The 18521-nt window shown below is 47.2% G+C and overlaps 2 protein-coding genes across 2 annotated transcripts in view; one reads left to right on the top strand and one right to left on the bottom strand.

Annotated features, from left to right (window-relative positions):
- The window catches only part of slco2b1 (solute carrier organic anion transporter family, member 2B1), a 44809-nt gene extending 35896 nt beyond the window's left edge, over window positions 1–8913 (top strand). Inside the window, exons 12-14 of the mRNA XM_078544986.1 lie at window positions 2275–2339; window positions 6520–6640; window positions 8706–8913. Of these exons, the coding sequence (XP_078401112.1) occupies window positions 2275–2339; window positions 6520–6640; window positions 8706–8913 (394 nt within the window). The remainder of the gene's footprint in view (window positions 1–2274; window positions 2340–6519; window positions 6641–8705) is intronic.
- Window positions 1–18521, bottom strand: part of LOC144682565 (BTB/POZ domain-containing protein KCTD14-like) — a 1380231-nt gene that overhangs the window by 1069209 nt on the left and 292501 nt on the right. The gene's annotated exons all lie outside the window — the stretch shown is intronic.

Raw genomic sequence — 18521 nt, 5'->3', positions numbered from 1 at the left:
ACTAGAATATAAAAGCAGGGATGTGCTGCTGAGGCTTTATAAGGCTCTGGTCAGACCACATTTAGAATATTGTGAGCAATTTTGGGCCCCATATCTCAGGAAGGATGTGCTGGCCCTGGAGAGGGTCCAGAGGAGGTTCACGAGAACGATCCTAGGAATGAAAGGCTTAACATATGAGGAACGTTTGAGGACTCTGGGTCTATACTCGATGGAGTTTAGAAGGATGAGGGGGGATCTGATTGAAACTTACAGAATATTGAAAGGCCTGGATAGAGTGGACGTGGGGAAGATGTTTCCATTAGTAGGAGAGACCAGGACCCGAGGGCACAGCCTCAGAGTAAAGGGAAGACTTTTTAGAACAGAGATGAGGAGAAACTTCTTTAGCCAGAGAGTGGTGAATCTATGGAATTCATTGCCACAGAAGGTGATTGAGTGTATTTAAGACCAAGATAGATAGGTTCTTGATTGGTAAGGGGATCAAAGTTTACGGGGAGAAGGCGGGAGAATGGGATTGAGAAACTTATCAGCCATGATTAAATGGCGGAGCAGACTCGATAGGCCGAATGGCCTAATTTCTGCTCCTATGTCTTATGGTCTTATGGTCTTATCTCCTTCCCCACCTGCCCCAAAGGAACTTGAGAGTGAGGATGAGAATTTTAAAATCAAGACATTGCTTAACTGAAAATCAGTTGAGGTCAGTCAGTGCAGGGGGGTGGGGGGGATGGGTGAATGGGTGTAATGGCACAGGGAATAGAGTTTTGGATAAGTCCAAGTTTACAGAGGGGACAGGGAGGTCAGCCAGGAGTGTGTTGGAACAGTCAAGTCTAGAGGTAACAAAGGCATGGACGAGGGTTTCAGCAGCTGATGAACTGAGGCAGGGACAGGGTTGGGCGATGTTATGGAGTAGAAATATGCAGCCTTAGGGATGGCGCGGGTTGTCCTGTGATCATCTTGAGGTCAAGTATGACACAAAGGTTGCAAAGAGCCTGTTTTAATCTCAGATATTTGCCAGGGAGAGGATTGGAGTTGATGGTTGGGGAAAGGAGTTTGTGGTGGGGACTGAAGACTATGGCTTTGGTCTTCCAAATATTGAATTGAAGGCGATTTCTGCTCACCCATTACTGGATGTCGGGTAAACAGCCTTGATAATTTAGCAACAATTTAGTAAAGAAAGCTTTTGGCATACTGGCCTTCATAAATCAAAGTATTGAGTATAGGAGTTGGGATGTTATGGTGAGGTTGTATAAGACATTGGTGAGGCCAACTTTGGAGTATTGTGTGCAGTTCTGGTCGCCTAACTACAGGAAGGATATCAGTAAGATTGAGAGAGTGCAGAGAAAATTTCCTAGGATGTTGCCGGGTCTTAAGGAGTTGAGTTACAGGGAAAGATTAAATAGGTTAGGACTTTATTCCTTGGAGCGTAGAAGAATGAGGGGAGATTTGATAGAAGTTTACAAAATTATGAAGGGTATAGACAGAGTAAATGCAAGTAGGCTCTTTCCACTTAGATTAGGAGAGATAAACACGCGAGGACATGGCTTTAGGGTGGAAGGGGAAAGGTTTAGGGGGAACATTAGGGGGAACTTCTTCACTCAGAGAGTGGTGAGAGTTTGGAACGAGCTACCATCTGACGTGGTAAATGCAGGCTCACTCTTCAGTTTTAAGAATAAATTGAATAGATACATGGATGGGAGAGGTCTGGAGGGTTATGGACTGGGTGCAGGTCAATGGGACTAGCGGAATAAAATTTCGGCACAGACTAGAAGGGCCGAATGGCCTGTTTTCTGTGCTGTAGTGTTCTATGGTTCTATGGTTCTAACAGAGGAGGGAGTCCAGAGAGGAGGTGGTGGTGAGGTAGGGCTGGATGTCAAAACTCATGCTGTGTTTTCAGATGATGTTGCCAAGGGGCAGCATGGAGATGAGACATAGGCAGCAGCCAAGGCTGGATCCTTGGGGAACAGCAGAGATAACGGGTGTGCTGAGAAGAGAAGCCATTGACCGTGCTAATATACTGAAAGGCTGAGCTGAGGTAGACGCAATGGGAGGAGATTCGTGTGGAGTTTAAATAGCAGCACAGACTGGCTGGATTAGATGGCTTGCTTCTTTGCCGTATATTCCAAATAATTCTATGAATGAACGAGCCACTGACAGGACAAACCTGTAGGGTCATCCCAGCCTTGAACTTCCTCTTAAAGCTTTCTTCTCTGCTATTTTAAATAAAAAATTGCATAGTTAACATTTCATTCGCAACTGTTTTGCATTTGTTGACTCCAGGTCAGTGAAGCCTGAAGATAAATCTTTGGCAATAGGGATTCAGTTCTTGCTATTCCGTGTTCTGGGTAAGTACAAGGACAACTATATCTGACTCCCAGATAAAGCTCTTTCCCGACAAACTGACAGACCAGTCCAATTCAATATGCATTGCTGAACTCTTCACCCCACATGAATGTGGAGCAATTGATGGTTTTGCGGTAATAACGCTGGTCCAGTGACTAAGGTTAATGCTCTGGGGGAAAAGGGTTCAAATCCCATCAAGGCAGCTGGTGAAGTTTAAATTCAGTTGCTAAATCTGGAATGTAATAGTGATGAATCATTGATTTTGTTTTGTAAAAACCCAACTGGTTCACTAATGTCCTCCATAAAATAGACAGGGAGAAGCTGTTCCCACTTGTAAAAAGAATGAGAGGGCACAGATTTAAAGCAATTGGCAAAAGTGATATGAGGAAAAAAGCTTTTTTTTCTCACGCAGCGATTGGCTAGGGTCTGGAATGCGCTGCCTGAGTGCGTGGTGGAGGCAGGTTCAAGTGAAGCAGTCAAAAGGGAATTAGACTGTGATCTGAAAAGGAAGAATGTGCAGGGTTACAGGGAAAAGGGGCCAATAAATTTGCTCATTTGGAGAGGGGGTACAGACATGATGGACCAAATGGCTGCCTCCTGCATCGTAACAATTCTGTGATTCTGAAGGGAATCTTCCTCCCTTACCCGGTCTGGCCTACATGTGACTCCAGACCCACAGCAATGTGGTTGACTCTCAACTGTTCTCTGAGGTGGCCGAACAAACCACTCAGTTCAAAGATGGCCCTGCCGGCGATGCCCACATCCCATGAAAGAATAAGAAAAAATATAGAAAATACTGGACTTTAAAAAAAAAGTCACAAGGTAAATCTTGTTCCTCTTCTACCAACCTGGAAGTCACATGATTTAATAGTAATGGAATCATTAAATAATTCACCTGGGACATTTAACATGGAATCATAAGGCACTTTTTTACACAAGTGTAAAGGAAATCTGGAACTCCTTAAGAAATGAAGCAGTAGGGACAGGAGTAGATCTTTTGGCTCCTCGAGCCTCCTCCCCATTAAATAAGACCATGGCTGATCTTCTGCCTCAACTCCACCTTCCTCCCCGATCTTAATATCCCTTAATTCCCTGCGATTCCAAAAATCTATCACGGAATCACAGAATCACACAGTGCAGAAGAGGCCCTTCGGCCCATCGAGTCTGCACCGACACGTGAGAAACACCTGATCTACCTACCTAATCCCATTTACCAGCACTTGGCCCATAGCCTTAAATGTTATGACGTGCCAAGTGCTCATCCAGGTACTTTTTAAAGGATGTGAGGCAACCCGCCTCCACCACCCTCCCAGGCAGCGCATTCCAGACCGTCACCACCCTCTGGGTAAAAAGACTTTTCCTCACATCCCCCCACTAAACCTCCTGCCCCTCACCTTGAACTTATGTCCCCTTGTGACTGACCCTTCAACTAAGGGGAACAGCTGCTCCCTATCCACCCTGTCCATGCCCCTCATAACCTTGTACACCTCGATCAGGTCGCTCCTCAGTCTTCTCTGCTCCAACGAAAACAACCCAGGTCTATCCAACCTCTCTTCGTTATCGATCTCGCTCTTGAATGTACTCAGCAACTGAGCACCCACAACTCTCTGGGGTAGAGAGTACCAAAAATTCACAATCTCCTGAGTGAAGAAGTTTCTCCTCATCTCGGTCTGAAGTGGCTGACCCCTTATCCTCAGACTGTGACCCCCCCCCACATTCTAAACCCTCCAGCCTGAGGAATGGGCCTCTCAACATCTGCCCTAACTTGTTCCACTGAAAGGCTATGGAAGGCCCAACCCATCAAAATTCATTTCTCCTCCCGCTGTCCACCCAGTGCACGCAGAAAACCAAAATTGTAGCCAATACGTTTTTAGGCGCAGGGTTTACGGCCCTATTCACCAAACTGTCTAACAATGCCAAACAAGAAAGTCAGGCATGAGCGAGTGAGTAAAGCTCGCTCTAATGGACACAACCTAATCTAGACAGAGCAGCGTGAATTTTGACAATCTTCAATGCATTTTCCTATTTGTGCCTTTCAAGTGTTGAGTTGCTGCCATATTGTTAATAGCATCTTGATGAAGAAACTCTGTGGAACTCGCCACCACAAGGAACAGTTGGGATGACCAGTGTAGATACATTTAAGGGAAATCTCAAGAACCACATGTGGGAGAAAGGTATAGAAGGATATCACAATAGGGTTAGATGAACAGGGGTGGGAAGAGGCTCGTGTGGAGCATTAACACCAGCATGGTCCAGTTAGGCCGAATGGCCTGTTTCTGTGCTGTAGGGAAGTTGACAGGCTATGTAACCTGCCATTGTCTCCACCTACCTAGAAGGACAAGGGCAGCAGACACATGGGAACATCACCATCTGCAAGTTCCCCTCCAAGCCACTCACCATCCTGACTTGGAAATATATCGCCGTTCCTTCACTGTCACTGGGTCAAAACCCTGGAACTCCCTCCCTAACAGCTCTGTGGGTGTACCTACACTACATGGACTGCAGTGGGGGTCAAGAAGACAGCTCACCACCATCTTCTCAAGGGCAATTAGGGATGGGCAATAAATGCTGGCTCAGCCAGCGAAGCCCATATCCCATGAAAGAATAGAAAGGAAAAATTATGTTTTATAATTCGACTTAATTTAGGAACATAAGACCAGAAAGAGGCCATTCGGGCCATCGAGCCTGCTTCACCATCCAGTAAGATCATGGGTGATCTGATTGTGGCCTTAACTCCACTTTCCTGCCTGTGTCCCATAACCCTTGACTCCCTTGTTGATCAAAAATCGATCTAACTCAACCCTGAATATATTCAATGACTCAGCCTTCACTGCTCGCTGGGGGAGAGAATTCCAAAGATTAAGAACCCTCTGCGAGAAGACATTACTCCTCACCTCTGTCTTAAATAGGAGACCCCTTGTCTTTAAACTGTGCCTCCCAGCTCCACCACAAGAGGAAACATCCTCTCAGCATCTAACCTGTGAAGCCCCCTCTGAATCGTATATGTTTCAATAAGAACATAAGAAAAGGAGAAGGCCATTCAGCCCCTCAAGCCTGTTCCGCATATTAGAAATGGTCCACTCCATTTACCCATCTTTGCTCCACATCCTTTGATAACCTTACCCCAACAAAAATCTATCAATCTCAGTCTTGAACTTTCTTAATTGAGCCCAGAGTTCACAGCCTTTTAGGAAGGATGTTTCAGAATACCCACTAGCCATTGTGTGGAGAAATGTTTTCTGATTTCATTCCTAATGGTCTAGCTCTAACTAGGAGATTATATCCTTGTTTTCTATATTCCTTGTCCACCCACACTTCCCTACACCCCCCCCCCCCCCCAACCAACTCAGAACAGTGAATGGTTCATTCCTCAAACAACAGACACAAGGGAGGTTAAATAGTGCCGATATTTTGGAGTTTTGCTTTCTTATCTATAGGAATCAGGGCAATTTGTACAGAACTTACTCTCAGGGAGAAAAACAATGAAAGTGGACTTCCTGACTTGGTATGAAAGTCCAACAAGCTCACTCCCTGTACAGGAAGGAGAAAAAAATGGGTGGGTAGAGTCAGTGATAGGGGGAGAGTGTACATGGGGCTGTGGGAGGGGATTAAATGGGTGGGTAGAGTCAGTGATAGGGGAGAGTGTACATGGGGCTGTGGGAGGGGATCAAATGGGTGGGTAGAGTCAGTGATAGGGGAGAGTGTACATGGGGCTGGGGAAGGGGATTAACTGGGTGGGTAGAGTCAGTGATAGGGGAGAGTGTACATGGGGCTGTGGGAGGGGATTAACTGGGTGGGTAGAGTCAGTGATAGGGGAGAGTGTACATGGGGATGTGGAGGGGATTAACTGGGTGGGTAGAGTCAGTGATAGGGGAGAGTGTACATGGGGCTGTGGGAGGGGGTTAAATGGGTGGGTAGAGTCAGTGATAGGGGAGAGTGTACACGGGGCTGTGGGAGGGGATTAAATGGGTGGGTAGAGTCAGTGATAGGGGAGAGTGTACATGGGGCTGTGGGAGGGGATTAACTGGGTGGGTAGAGTCAGTGATAGGGGAGAGTGTACATGGGGATGTGGGATGTATGTGCCTGTAGAACGGTGCTAAAAGCTTTATGCTTTTATTGAGAACATTCACAGAGTGTTGCGAATCGGATCTAAGATGCTGATATTTTGATGTTCTTCCCCAGCCTGGTTGCCAGGACCCATCCTTTATGGAAGTACAATTGACACTACCTGTATCCAATGGGAAGAGAAGTGTAACAAAAAGGCAGCCTGCAGATACTATAACCTGGATCTCTTCCGGATCAGGTATGTTTGCTTCAGTTCATTAGCCCTTCATGTAATAAGTACTCGCTAGGGCTCCTTCAACACCACTTTCCAAATCTGCAGCCAGTACCGCCTGGAGGGGTAAGGGCAGTAGACGGACAGGGACATTCACACCTTCAGGTCACTCACCATCCTGACGTGGAAATATATTGCTATTCTCTCACTATCACTGGGTCAAAATCCTGGGACTCCCTGCCTAACAGCACTGTTATTTTTAATTCCTTTCTTTAATGGGTTGTGGGCGTGGATGGCTAGGCTAGTAATTTTATTGTCCATCCTTAATTGCCCTTGAGAAGGTGGTGGTGAACCATTGCCTGGAACTGCTGCAGTCCATGCGGTGTAGGGAAGGTACACCCACAGCGCTGTTAGGGAGGGAGTTCCAGGATTCTGACCCAGCGACAGTGAAGGAACGGCGATATATTTCCAAGTCAGGATGATGAGTGGCTTGGAGGGGAACTTCCAGATGGTGGTGTCCCCATCTATCTGCTGCCCTTGTCCTTCTAGGCGGTAGAGGTCACGGCTTTGGAAGGTGCTGTCGAAGGAGCCTTGGTGAGTTGCCTCAGCCGCCACTGTGCGTCGGTGGTGAAGGGAGTGAATGTTTGTGGATGGGGTGCCAATCAAGCGGGGCTGCTTTGTCCTGGATGGTGTCGAGCTTCTTGAGTGTTGTGGGAGCTGCACTCATCCAGGCAAGTGGGGGGTATTCCATCACACTCCTGACTTGTGCCTTGCAGATGGTCGACAGGCTGTGGGGAGTCAGGGGCTGAGTTACTCGCCGCAGGATTCCTAGCCTCTGACCTGCTCTTGTAGTCACAGTATTTATTTGGCTATACTCCAGTTCAGTTACTGGTCAATGGTAACCTCCAGGATGCTGATCATGGGGGATTCAGCGATGGTCATTTTTTTATTAATATTCACTTACAGGATGTGGGCTAGGCGAGCATTTATTGCCTATCCCTAAATGCCCTTGTTCAAAGGGCATTTAAGAGGCATTGCTGTGGGTCTGGAGTCACATGTAGGCCAGACCAGGTAAGGACGGCAGATTTCCTTCCCTAAAGGGGAATCACTGAACCAGATGGGTTTTTACAACAATCATTTCATGGTCATCATTGGACTTTTAATTCCAGATTTTTTTAAAAAATAATTCCACTTAAAGTCAGGGATTTTCGGGAAACTCCAAATCCCATGGCAAGATTTGAACTCGGGTCCCCAGAGCATGACTCTGCTTCTCTGGATTGCTAATCCAGCAACAACACCACAACAACATCGCCTCCCCCTCATGCCATTGACCATCAAAGGTCGATGGTTAGATTCTCTCTTGTTGGAGATGGTCATTGCCTGGCACTTGTGTGGCACGAATGTTACTTGCCACTTATCAGCTCAACCCTGGATATTGCCCAGGCCTTGCTGCATTTGGACATGGATTGCTTCAGTATCTGAGGAGTCGCGAATGGTGCTGAACATTATGCAATCATGTGGGTGTACCTGCACCACACATGGGCTGCAGTGGTCCAAGAAGGCAGGCCACCACCACCTTCTCGAGGGCAATTAGGGATGGGCAATAAATGCTGGCCCAGCCAGCGACGCCCACATCCCATGAACGAATAAAAAATAATACCGGTTGTGGATCCTTGGAGGCTGATTAGGGGAGATGTGGGTTCCTGTCCATCACTCCCCACCCCCCCATAGGCACCAGGGTGACTTGTGCAATATTTCTGTTCATTATGGGCACAGCTATAGTAAAGATATGCAAATAACGATATATGTCACTGTTCATTACTTGCAACACTGGACTCCAGGCTGCCTGTACATTGTTGGTGTTCAGTGCCCCCATGATATGGTGAAATACTCAGCCTCATGCCTCAGAGTCAAACAGAGAGGGAGAACGAGGAGGAACCAAATAGAAAGATAAAAGAGCAGAAAAGATAAAAGTGAATTAATTGTCAAAAAGATTTTTCACTTGTGTGCAAGATCCCGGGTTAATCAGTTAGCGTTTTATAAAATTATGAATTGTTAATTATTCCGCTTTGTGTCTCCTATTGTCACTCAGGTACATTGGGCTGCAGATGCTGTTTCAGTGTGGAGCGTTTCTACTGTTCCTGATGGCCTACTATTTCCTCGTGAAAGACAGTTCGAGGAGGGAGCGACAGACTGGGGTGAAAACCAAGACTCCGATAGACCCCGAGGTTGGGGAAGAGAGAAATAAACTGATGAGCAAAGGCAATGGAATCAAATCCCAGCCCGAATTGAAAGTGTGAGGTGGTTTTGACGGGGAAGTTGGGCTGGGGGAGGAGGTGGGGGGGGGCGGGTGTGGGGATGGTGGGGGGAGGGGAGGTGGGTGGAATCTGTATGTACCTAAAATCTGACCACAACACAGGGGCAGGGGGCAGGTGATGCTGTGCCTATGATGGCAGCCTTTGGAAAACCTGCCCTTTTTCCTACTGGTTTTCATTCCTGTGTACAGAGCTGTTTCTCCGGGGAAGGCTCCCTGATCTCCTCGGATCTTTTCTTGCCCCGCCACTCCCACCACCACCACCGCACCCACCCCGCCCCCACTCTTTTGTGAAGGTGGCCCTCATGGAGGGGCGTACCAGTCTGTGAAAGGAGCTCTCCTTTTACCGTTAGATACTGTGAGATGTGAGTGAATCCCCTGATGCTCCTAGAACATCCCAGGAGACGGGGACCTCCTCCTATATGTGCTAAGTTTCTCTTGCTTGCTCATTCTCCGCTCCTTCGATCTCCGAGTGGATTTCAGACGGGATGGGGCAGTGGAATAGAATTCACATCGAGCTAAAAGACTCGTGGCCTTGGGTCAAAAAGCCTATCTGGCAATCAGCACTGTTGAGTCAATGAAAATTCATCACCATCGGGCGACATTTCTCCCATTTATTTTAATGGCAGTGTTAGTGGTGCCTTTCAGCCCATTAAGGCCCTCTCCCCCCACCCCACCCCAGACGATGTCACACCCAGGTTGAGCGGCGCTTCCAGGTCAGCATTGTTGGTGGTGGCGTGTCACGGTTCCCAGTTGCTGTGGCAACACGCGGGTTTCTGGTGTAGGGTTGTTAACGGCGGCTGGACGTACCCCGCGGGGCATCAGCGGAAGTGACGTCACGTGAGCAGGCGTGGGGGACACTTGCAATTTTTTTTGCCATTTTTTAGCAATGGAGTGTCCAGCCCAAGCCTCTTTTTACTCAAATAAAACCTGCTGCTTTGCAACTCCAGCATTGGTTTACCGTGTTGCACTTTCCACTCGGAGACGAAGTGGCCGCGTCCAATCAGCAGCGAGCTGGACTGTTGAAATGTCCCATTGGGGCATTAGTTGGTTGACACCACCAGACGCTGAGGCTTATTAGCCACAGGCCCCCTCCCCACGTGCGCACTCACAGTGTCAGCTACCCGCATTGAAGAAGGTGCATACCAAACAAACACCGAAGAGATGAAAATAAACTCCACCACTGACAAAGTTCAGTCTGTGCACCTGATCCCTTCACCACTGATGTTGTGCTTTAACATCTCCCAGAATGCTCTCTTTGGGCACCGGGAGATTGATGCCAATTCCAGGCCATTTTCCAGGAGGGGTGGTAACCCTATTCCACAGCCATGGATAGTGATAGTAGAGGCTCCAACGTTGTTTCCATCGCATGGCTGACCAGGAATCTCCCCGAGTCTTACCGCCCGCCATGGGCACGTGTTGGAAGGATTTGCAGGTTGATACTCAACCTGTTTGGCCGCATGATGAACGCACTATCCTTGGCCTGTCAAGTTTCTGAGGTGGGACTCGAGCCCAGAACTTCTGGCTCAGAGGGAGGGCCACTGCTCACTGCACCTCAGGACCTCCTCCGTATTGTCGATGGCATAATTCTCTCCCACAGAGTTCCAACTTCTGGGAGCTCCATGGCTTCCATGTTGCTGTTTTTAAGGGTCAGTGAGATCTTTGTAAGGATCTCCCAAGATCACAAGAATCCTGGGTGAGCATTCTCCAGTTACACTTCCCTGCCTTGGTTGACTAGTAGTACAAGTATAGTGTGCATGAGTTCAAATCTTCCCCCACAGCAGCTCGAAAATTTAAATTCAGCTAATTAAAAAAACACTAGCACCTGCAATGGTGACTTTTTTTAAAAATTGATTCACGGGATGTGAGTGTCACTGGCTGGGCCAGCATTTATTGCCCATCCCTAATTACCCTTGAGAAAATGGTGGTGAGCTGCCTTCTTGAACCGTTCAGTCCATGTGGTGTGGGTACACCCACAGTGCTGTTAGGGAGGGGGTTCCAGGCTTTTGACCCAGCGACAGCGAAGGAACGGCCGATATATTTCCAAGTCAGGATGGTGAGTGACTTGGAGGGGAAATTCCAGGTGGTGGTGATGGTGCTACTGAATTGGTTTTGAACCCATCTGGTTCCCTAACGCCCCTTTAGGGAAGGAAATCTGCCGTCCTCACCCGGTTTGGCCTACATGTGGCTCCAGACCCACACAGCAACGTGGTTGACTCTTTAACTGCCCCCTGGGCTGCACAGCACATTTAGGTCCAGGTGAAGCCGGGAGCCTGTGGCTGTATTTCTAAGGAGGCTGCGCTGGACTGAGATCTCAGTGGCTTGTCGAGCTGTTACGGCCTACTGTATCACACTAGAATATTTCTACATGATTTAGTGATATTTTAATACTGTGAGTTAGAAGAATTATCGAAACGTGTATTGCTTTGTAAATAGTAAATCTTGCCCGAGGCTCCGTCTCACTGAAGGAGCCTAGTGAACGGCACCTGACACTGTGTAGATTTTAACAAAATATTAATTCGTATATTACAGAAATTTACTTCATGTGAGCTTTTATTTACAAATATATTTTTGCACACTTATTCCTCAACTGTGAACTTCGAAATGTTTAGTCGTGCTGAATTTTATCTTGTATGGTTTGATATCCAGCTTGAGATTTTAGAGAGAATTTGCGATTATCACTGTCAATTTTGAATGACCTGGTTCTAATTTGGAGATTATGTCCCTCCCTGCCTTTCATTCTCCACCACCTCCCCGCCCCCCAACCCCCCAGGAGAGGAAATAGTTTCCCCATAACTACCCTATTGAGTCTCGCATTCATGTCAACGCCTCGGTTGGATCAGCCCTGCTAACCAAATTAATAACTGAAAGTTGATAGAAGGATTAATAGATTTAGATCCAAGGCAGGTAAGGTATGGATCAGCCATGGGTCTCATTGAATAGCAGAACAGGCTCGAGGGACTGAATGGCCTCCCCCTCCTGTTCCTGTGTTCCTAACCCTCGGCTTCCATACATGCAGCCTTTGCAATTTAACTCCTTTAGCCCTGGCCTAATTGCAGTGCTGCAGCCACTACAAGTGGGGTATTTGGATTTTCAGAAATTGTTTGACAAGGTGCCTCAAAGGTTACTATACAAAATAAGAGCTCATGGTTTATGGGAGGGGCGGGGGTAACATATTAGCATGGACAGAGCAAAGCAAAGCACTGCGGATAAAAGCCAAAAAAAAGCTCTGAAGAAGGGTCATACGGACTCGAAACGTTAACTCTTGTGTCTCTCCCCGCACTTGCTGCTGGACCTGCTGAGTTTTTCCGGCGTTTTTCTGTTTTTGTTTCAAAATACTGCGGATGAAATAAAGACAGAAAATGCCGGAAAAGCTCAGAGCAGGCCCGGCAGCCTCTGTGCAGGGAGGAACCAGGGGTTAACGTTTTGAGTCCGCATGGCCCTTCTTCAGAGGCTCTGGTTTCCGATGAGACACTGAACCCAGAACCCCTGTGCCACCTCAACCGAATGTGAACGATCCCACAGCACGATTTTAAAGGAGGAGCAGAGGGATTATCCTCCCGGTGTCCTGGACAATATTGATCAGTCAATTAAAATCACTGCAACAGATTACCTGATCATTATCACATTGCGCTGTGTGTGTGTGTGTGTGTGTGTGTGTGTGTGTGTGTGTGGGATCTTGCTGTGTGCATTCAGTGCTGTGTTTCCCTACATTACAGATGTGACTACACTTCAAAAAAAGTAACTTGTTGTTTGCCAAGCACCGCAGGGTTCTCCCGGGGTTGTGAAAGACGCTACGGAAACACGAGTCTTTTTTTCACCTGGCGGTGTTCCCCTTTCATATATTCCAAGGTTTTGTTTCAAACCAGTGAAAAGCAGGAAGCCCCACTTCACCGTCACACTCTGAGATTAGGGGCAAACGCACATACTGATTATCGTCAGCAGTGCCAGTCTGATTCTCAGTGGGATTAAATCAATATTCTACTGGGGGGTGGGGAACAACTTGCATTTATATAGCGCCTTTAACGCAGCCAAACATCCCAAGGTCTGCACAGGTGAGTCATCAGAGAAAAATTGGACTCCGAGCCGCATGACCAGGTATGAGGTCAGATTGGGCCAAAGTGGCAACTTTTCAGGAACCATTGTAAAGGTCGAGAGAGTGAGAGAGACAGAGACAGAGAGAGAGAGAGCCAGGATGGTTAGAGTAGGAAATTGAAATGCTTTGGGTTAAAGGAAATGTCTCGGAGACCAAGAGGAAGATTTCATGGTTATTGTGCAAGACCATGTCAGCATTTGATACCTGTATCGGTTACAAAGCACTTAAACTGACACAGATCCTTTCCTCCCTAGAACCTGATGCTAACTGCAACAGGTTGAGGCACAATATAAAATGTGGGACCCAATCCAATTGGGAAGGATAAAATCAGCAAATCGAACCCGCTGGATACTCGCACCGTGATTGGATTATTTGCAACCCTTAAAGAAAGACTTGTCTTTGGAAACCTCAGGACGTCTTAAAGCTCCGCACACCCCAGTGACGTACTTTTTGAAAAGTGGGCTGAGATTTTCCGCTCCCCGCCAGTCAATTAACTTTTGTCCACTCCCCAAATTTTCCTGTCCTGCCCGCGACGATTGTGGCCGCTGGCGAGACCGGAGAGTCCTGCCCGCGGTCACTGTTGTAATGTGGTTGTCGTGTAATGTTGCAATCAGTTTCCAGGGAGGGAAGGACCACTTCATTTTTAAGTGCTTTGTAACCGACACAAGCGCCAAATGCTGACAGGTCTTGCGCAATAACCATGAAACCTTTCTCCTGATGCCTGAGACATTTACTTTAACCTAAAGCATTTCAATTTCCTGCACTAACCATGCTGACTCTCTCTTCCTCTCTCACTCTCACTCACTCTCTCCCTCTCTTGACCTTTGCATTGTTCCCTTGGCTGTATCTGTCCTCATATCTGGTCAGGTGGCTCGGAGCCAAATTTTTCTCTGATTTGGCAGCCGATTTGCGCACTACACAGCAAGCTCCCACAAACAGCAATGTTATAATCACCCAACTGCCTGTTGGTTGAGGGATAAGCATTGGCCGGGACACCAGTCCACTGCTTTTCTCCAGAGTAGGAGCCATGGGATCTTTTGCATCTACCTAAGAGGGCAGACGGAGGCCTCGGTTTAGCATTTCATCCGAAAGACGGCACCTCCAACACTCAGACTGGAGGCGGTGGCGTAGTGGTGTTGTTGCTGGATTTATATTCCAGAGACCCGGGCTAATGCTCAGGGGAGTCAGGTTCCAAATTCCACCATGACCGATGGTGCAATTTGATTTCAATAAAAAAATCTGGAATTAAAAGTCTAATGATGACCATGAAACTGTTGCCGATTTGTTGTAAAAACCCACCTGGTTCACTAATGTCCTTTGGGGAAGGAAACCTGATGTCCTTACCTGGTCTGGCCTCTCAATGCCCTCTGAACTAGGGATGGGCAATAAATGCTGGCCTAGCCGGTGATGTCCACGTCCAATGAATAAGGAAAAAAAGCTTGGATTTTGCGCTCAAGTCTCTGGACTGGGATTGGGACCCACAACCTTCTGACCGAGGGCAAGAGAGCTGCCCACAGTATGTCTGCTGGTTCGCGGGCAGTGGATGAGAGAGAGAGAGAGAGAGAGAGCCCCGAGGCTATGAGGAGGGAGTTTGCCGTTTTACTGGCGATACCTGTGGTGAGCTTTGTGTTTGACTGGCATGGTGGACAAGCAAACTGTGACCCTGAACCTAACTACGGGCAAAAACTGAAGAACAGCAAAATAATCGCTCTGGTGAAATCTGATAAAATGTGAACGGGAGATTATGTAGGTCAACTCCGGTCGTGTCTGTTGTGTGTAAACGATTTGATTTACTGCTCGTAAACAATAACTAATTAAACACATGACATTTTGTTTGAACAATATGCTGTGTGTGTGTTTTGTTTTTTCTATTTCTGGCACTTTGGCCGGGGTTTTCTGGCCCTGCTGTTGAGGGTGGGACACTTCCCTGTGGTGGATGCACCACCAGGGGCTGGAAATTTCCTCCCTCTATTCCCAAAGTGAGTCCTTACAAGTCAACTTGAAGAGGAGGAATTTCCAGGGTTACGGCGGTGGGGAAAGTGGGGAAGTCAGGCGAATTGAATGAAGAAATGCACCAGTGACGTGGGGAGAGGAAGGGCCCAAAGGCTGAAGGGGAATCTAAAAGAAATGTGTAGGAATATATTAATTTGTTAGTTATCACATCTATCCAAGAACCATGCGTGCAGAAGGAGGCCATTCAGCCCACAGAGCCTGTGCCAGCTCTTTAAAAGAGCAACTGAGTCAGTCCTTCCCCATAGCCCTGCAAACGTTTCCCCTTCCAAATCCCTATTGAATCTTCATGCACCGCAATTTCAGGCAGCGCATTCAGATCGCCACGACTCTCCGCCGAAAAAGAGTGAAGAGTTTTTTATTCTTGTGTTTGTCCTGATGAGTGCAAGACAAAAAGATTCGGCCACATGTCCGTCTTTTCAACAATGCAAAAATAGTCCTTTCCCCCTCTGCTCTGTCGGCAATCACCTTGAATCTGTTTCTTCCGATTACTGTCCCTGCTGGCACTGGAAACTATTTCTCCATGTTTATCAAAAACCACCCCCCTCGTGATTTTGAACACCTCCGTTAAATCTCTCCTCAACCTTCTCTGCTCCGAGGAGAACAATCCCGGCTTCTCCAGTCTCTGCACGTTGAAGTCCCTCATCCCTGGTGTCATTCTTGTTAATCTCCATCTAGTGGAAACACTTTCTTCGTATTTGAAGATACCTCTGTCCTCATTGACTGCACAGGAAGATAGTTTATCCTCTAGATCCTTGGTGACACTCCCTCCTGCACTGATTAACCGTGCAATCTGATTCAGCAAACCAATTGGCTGCTGAGGACGCAGTAGCATTTTTTTATTCTTTTGTGGGATGTGGGTGTCGCTGGCTGGACCAGCATTTATTGCCCACCCCTAATTGCCCTTGAGAAGGTGGCGGTGAGCTGCCTTCTTGAACCGCTGCAGTCCATGTGGTGTAGGTACACCCACAGTGCTGTTAGGAAGGGAGTTCCAGGATTTTGACCCAGCGATACTGAAGGAACGGCCGATATATTTCCAAGTCAGGATGGTGAGTGGTTTGGAGGGGAACTTCCAGGTGGTGGTGTTCCCATGTGTCTGCTGCCCTTGTCCTTCTAGATGGTAGTGGTCATGGGTTCAGAAGGTATCGTCTAAGGAGCCTTGGTGAGTTCCTGTAGTGCATCTTGTAGACGCTGCTGCTACTGTGTGTCGGTGGTGGAGGGAGTGATTGTTTGTGGATGTAGTGCCAATCAAGTGGGCTGCTCTGTCCTGGATGGTGTCAAGCTTCTTGAGTGTTGTTGGAGCTACACTCATCCAGTCAAGTGGGGAGTATTCCATCACACTCCTGACTTGTGTCTTGTAGATGCTGGACAGGCTTTGGAGAGTCAGGAAGTAAGTTATTTGCCACTGCATTCCCAGCCTCTGCTCTGTTATAGCCACAGGATAGAGGTTCTGACATTGGACTAGTGATCCAGCAACATCCCTGTTCTGCTCCAGAAAACCAGAAAGTGAATAACAGAACTGGAGCCTCATCATGACACACTTATAAGATTTTATATACGGAGATACACAGTACAAGCGTGCACCTCCAAACCCAACAACCACCATTTCAGCCTATTCCAATACGCAGGAGCACAAGTGACTCTGCAGTTAATGGGGTGGGTGGTGGCAGAGTGCTAATGTCACTGGACTAATAATCAAGAGGCCCAGCCTAATGCTTTGGTGGCATCGGTTCAAATCCCACCATAGCAGGTTCCCCTCTGAATTCAAACCCCATTGTGGCAGGTTTCCCTCCCTAAAGGGACACTAGTGAACCAGGTGGGTTTTTACCAACAATTGATGATAGTTTCATGGTTGCCGTTACGGCCAACTAGTGTCCACTTCCAGATTTTATTCATTTGAATTCAAATTTCTTTGAACCTATGTCATTAGTTTGGAGCTCTGGATCACTGCTCCAGTGACATTGCCACTATGCCCTGTGTCTGTGATAAGACCCTAGAGCCGCACCAAACTAAGGACAGTTACAGCAATAGGGAGGGAGGGAAGGTGAGGCCGTGGAAGGATTTGAAAATAGAGATGAGAATTTTAAAATTACAGACTTGGGCATTGGCCACAACCATTTGTGATTTGCAGTTTCACAAACATTAATCATTGAAATAGTTGATTAACCCTGGAGCATGAAATTCAAGGTAAGTGAGTAAGAAGCACATTATAATCCACTGAGGCAGTTTAATTATGACAACACTTTTTTGCAACCGAATCAACTTGTTCCAGTACTTTGCAGCGATGCCCACACTTTGAGAATGAATTTTAAAAAGGAGAGGCCTCACTGATCTTTTGTTCTCCAGATATTCCTTTGTCTATTACTAAAGTATAATTTAATATAGGCCCATCTGATCGAATCACTGGGAAAGTTTAACTGTTGAACAGATACATTTCATTCAATCCTTTGGATGAGCAAAGATCAAAACTGACACAAAATGGATATCTTTAGAGTGAAAGAATTGGCTCCAAGAGCAGGTTAGATGCTAGGGATTCCAGAAACTGGGAATTACAGAGGTTGGGACGAATAACTCACCTCCTGACCCTCCAAAGCCTGTCCACAAGGCACAAGTCAGGAGTGTGATGGAATACTCCCCACTTGCCTGGATGAGTGTAGCCCCAACAACACTTAAGAAGCTTGACACCATCCAGGACAAAGCAGCCCCGCTTGCTTGGCACCCCATCCACAAACATTCACTCCCCCCACCATTGACACACAGTGGCAACAGTGTGTACCATCCACAAGATGCACTGCAGAAACTCACCAAGGCTCCTTCGACAGCACCTTCCAAACCCACGACCACTACCATCTAGAAGGACAAGGGCAGCAGACACTTGGGAACACCACCACCTACAAGTTCCCCTCCAAGCCACTCACCATCCTGACTTGGGAATATATCACTGTTCCTTCACTGTCGCTGGGTCAAAATCCTGGAACTCCCTCCCTAACAGCACTGTGGGTGTACCTACACCACAGGGACTGCAGCGGTTCAAAAAGGCAGCTCACCACCACCTTCTCAAGGGGCAATTAGGGATGGGCAATAAATGCTGACCCAGCCAGTGACACTCACATCACATGAAAGAATAATAATAATAATATAAAAACAAAAGACCTCAGGCTGCTTTCACCTGTCAGGACAGACTCACTGACTTACCTGCCCTGGTCTGACGTTAAGATAGCAGTCAGGGCAGGATGATGCCGTCCCTGCATAATTAATGAAGGACCCACCTAATTCAGAGGATGTCATTGGTGCCTCATCATTGGATCAATAACAATTTGTATTTCTGCAGAAAATTTAAACACCAAATTTTCGTTTGATAATCTTAAGAAAATAGGGAACATCATGAAGTGGAGGCCATTCAGCCCCTCGAGCCTGTTCTGCTAGTCAATGAAATTGTTGGCTGATCTTCAAACTCCACATCCTTATTGTATAATCACTCCTGTGAA

The sequence above is a fragment of the Cetorhinus maximus genome, chromosome 7 (assembly GCF_964194155.1).
Source record: "Cetorhinus maximus chromosome 7, sCetMax3.hap1.1, whole genome shotgun sequence".
NCBI lineage: Eukaryota > Metazoa > Chordata > Chondrichthyes > Lamniformes > Cetorhinidae > Cetorhinus > Cetorhinus maximus.
This window is presented reverse-complemented; position numbering and strand designations above follow the sequence as displayed.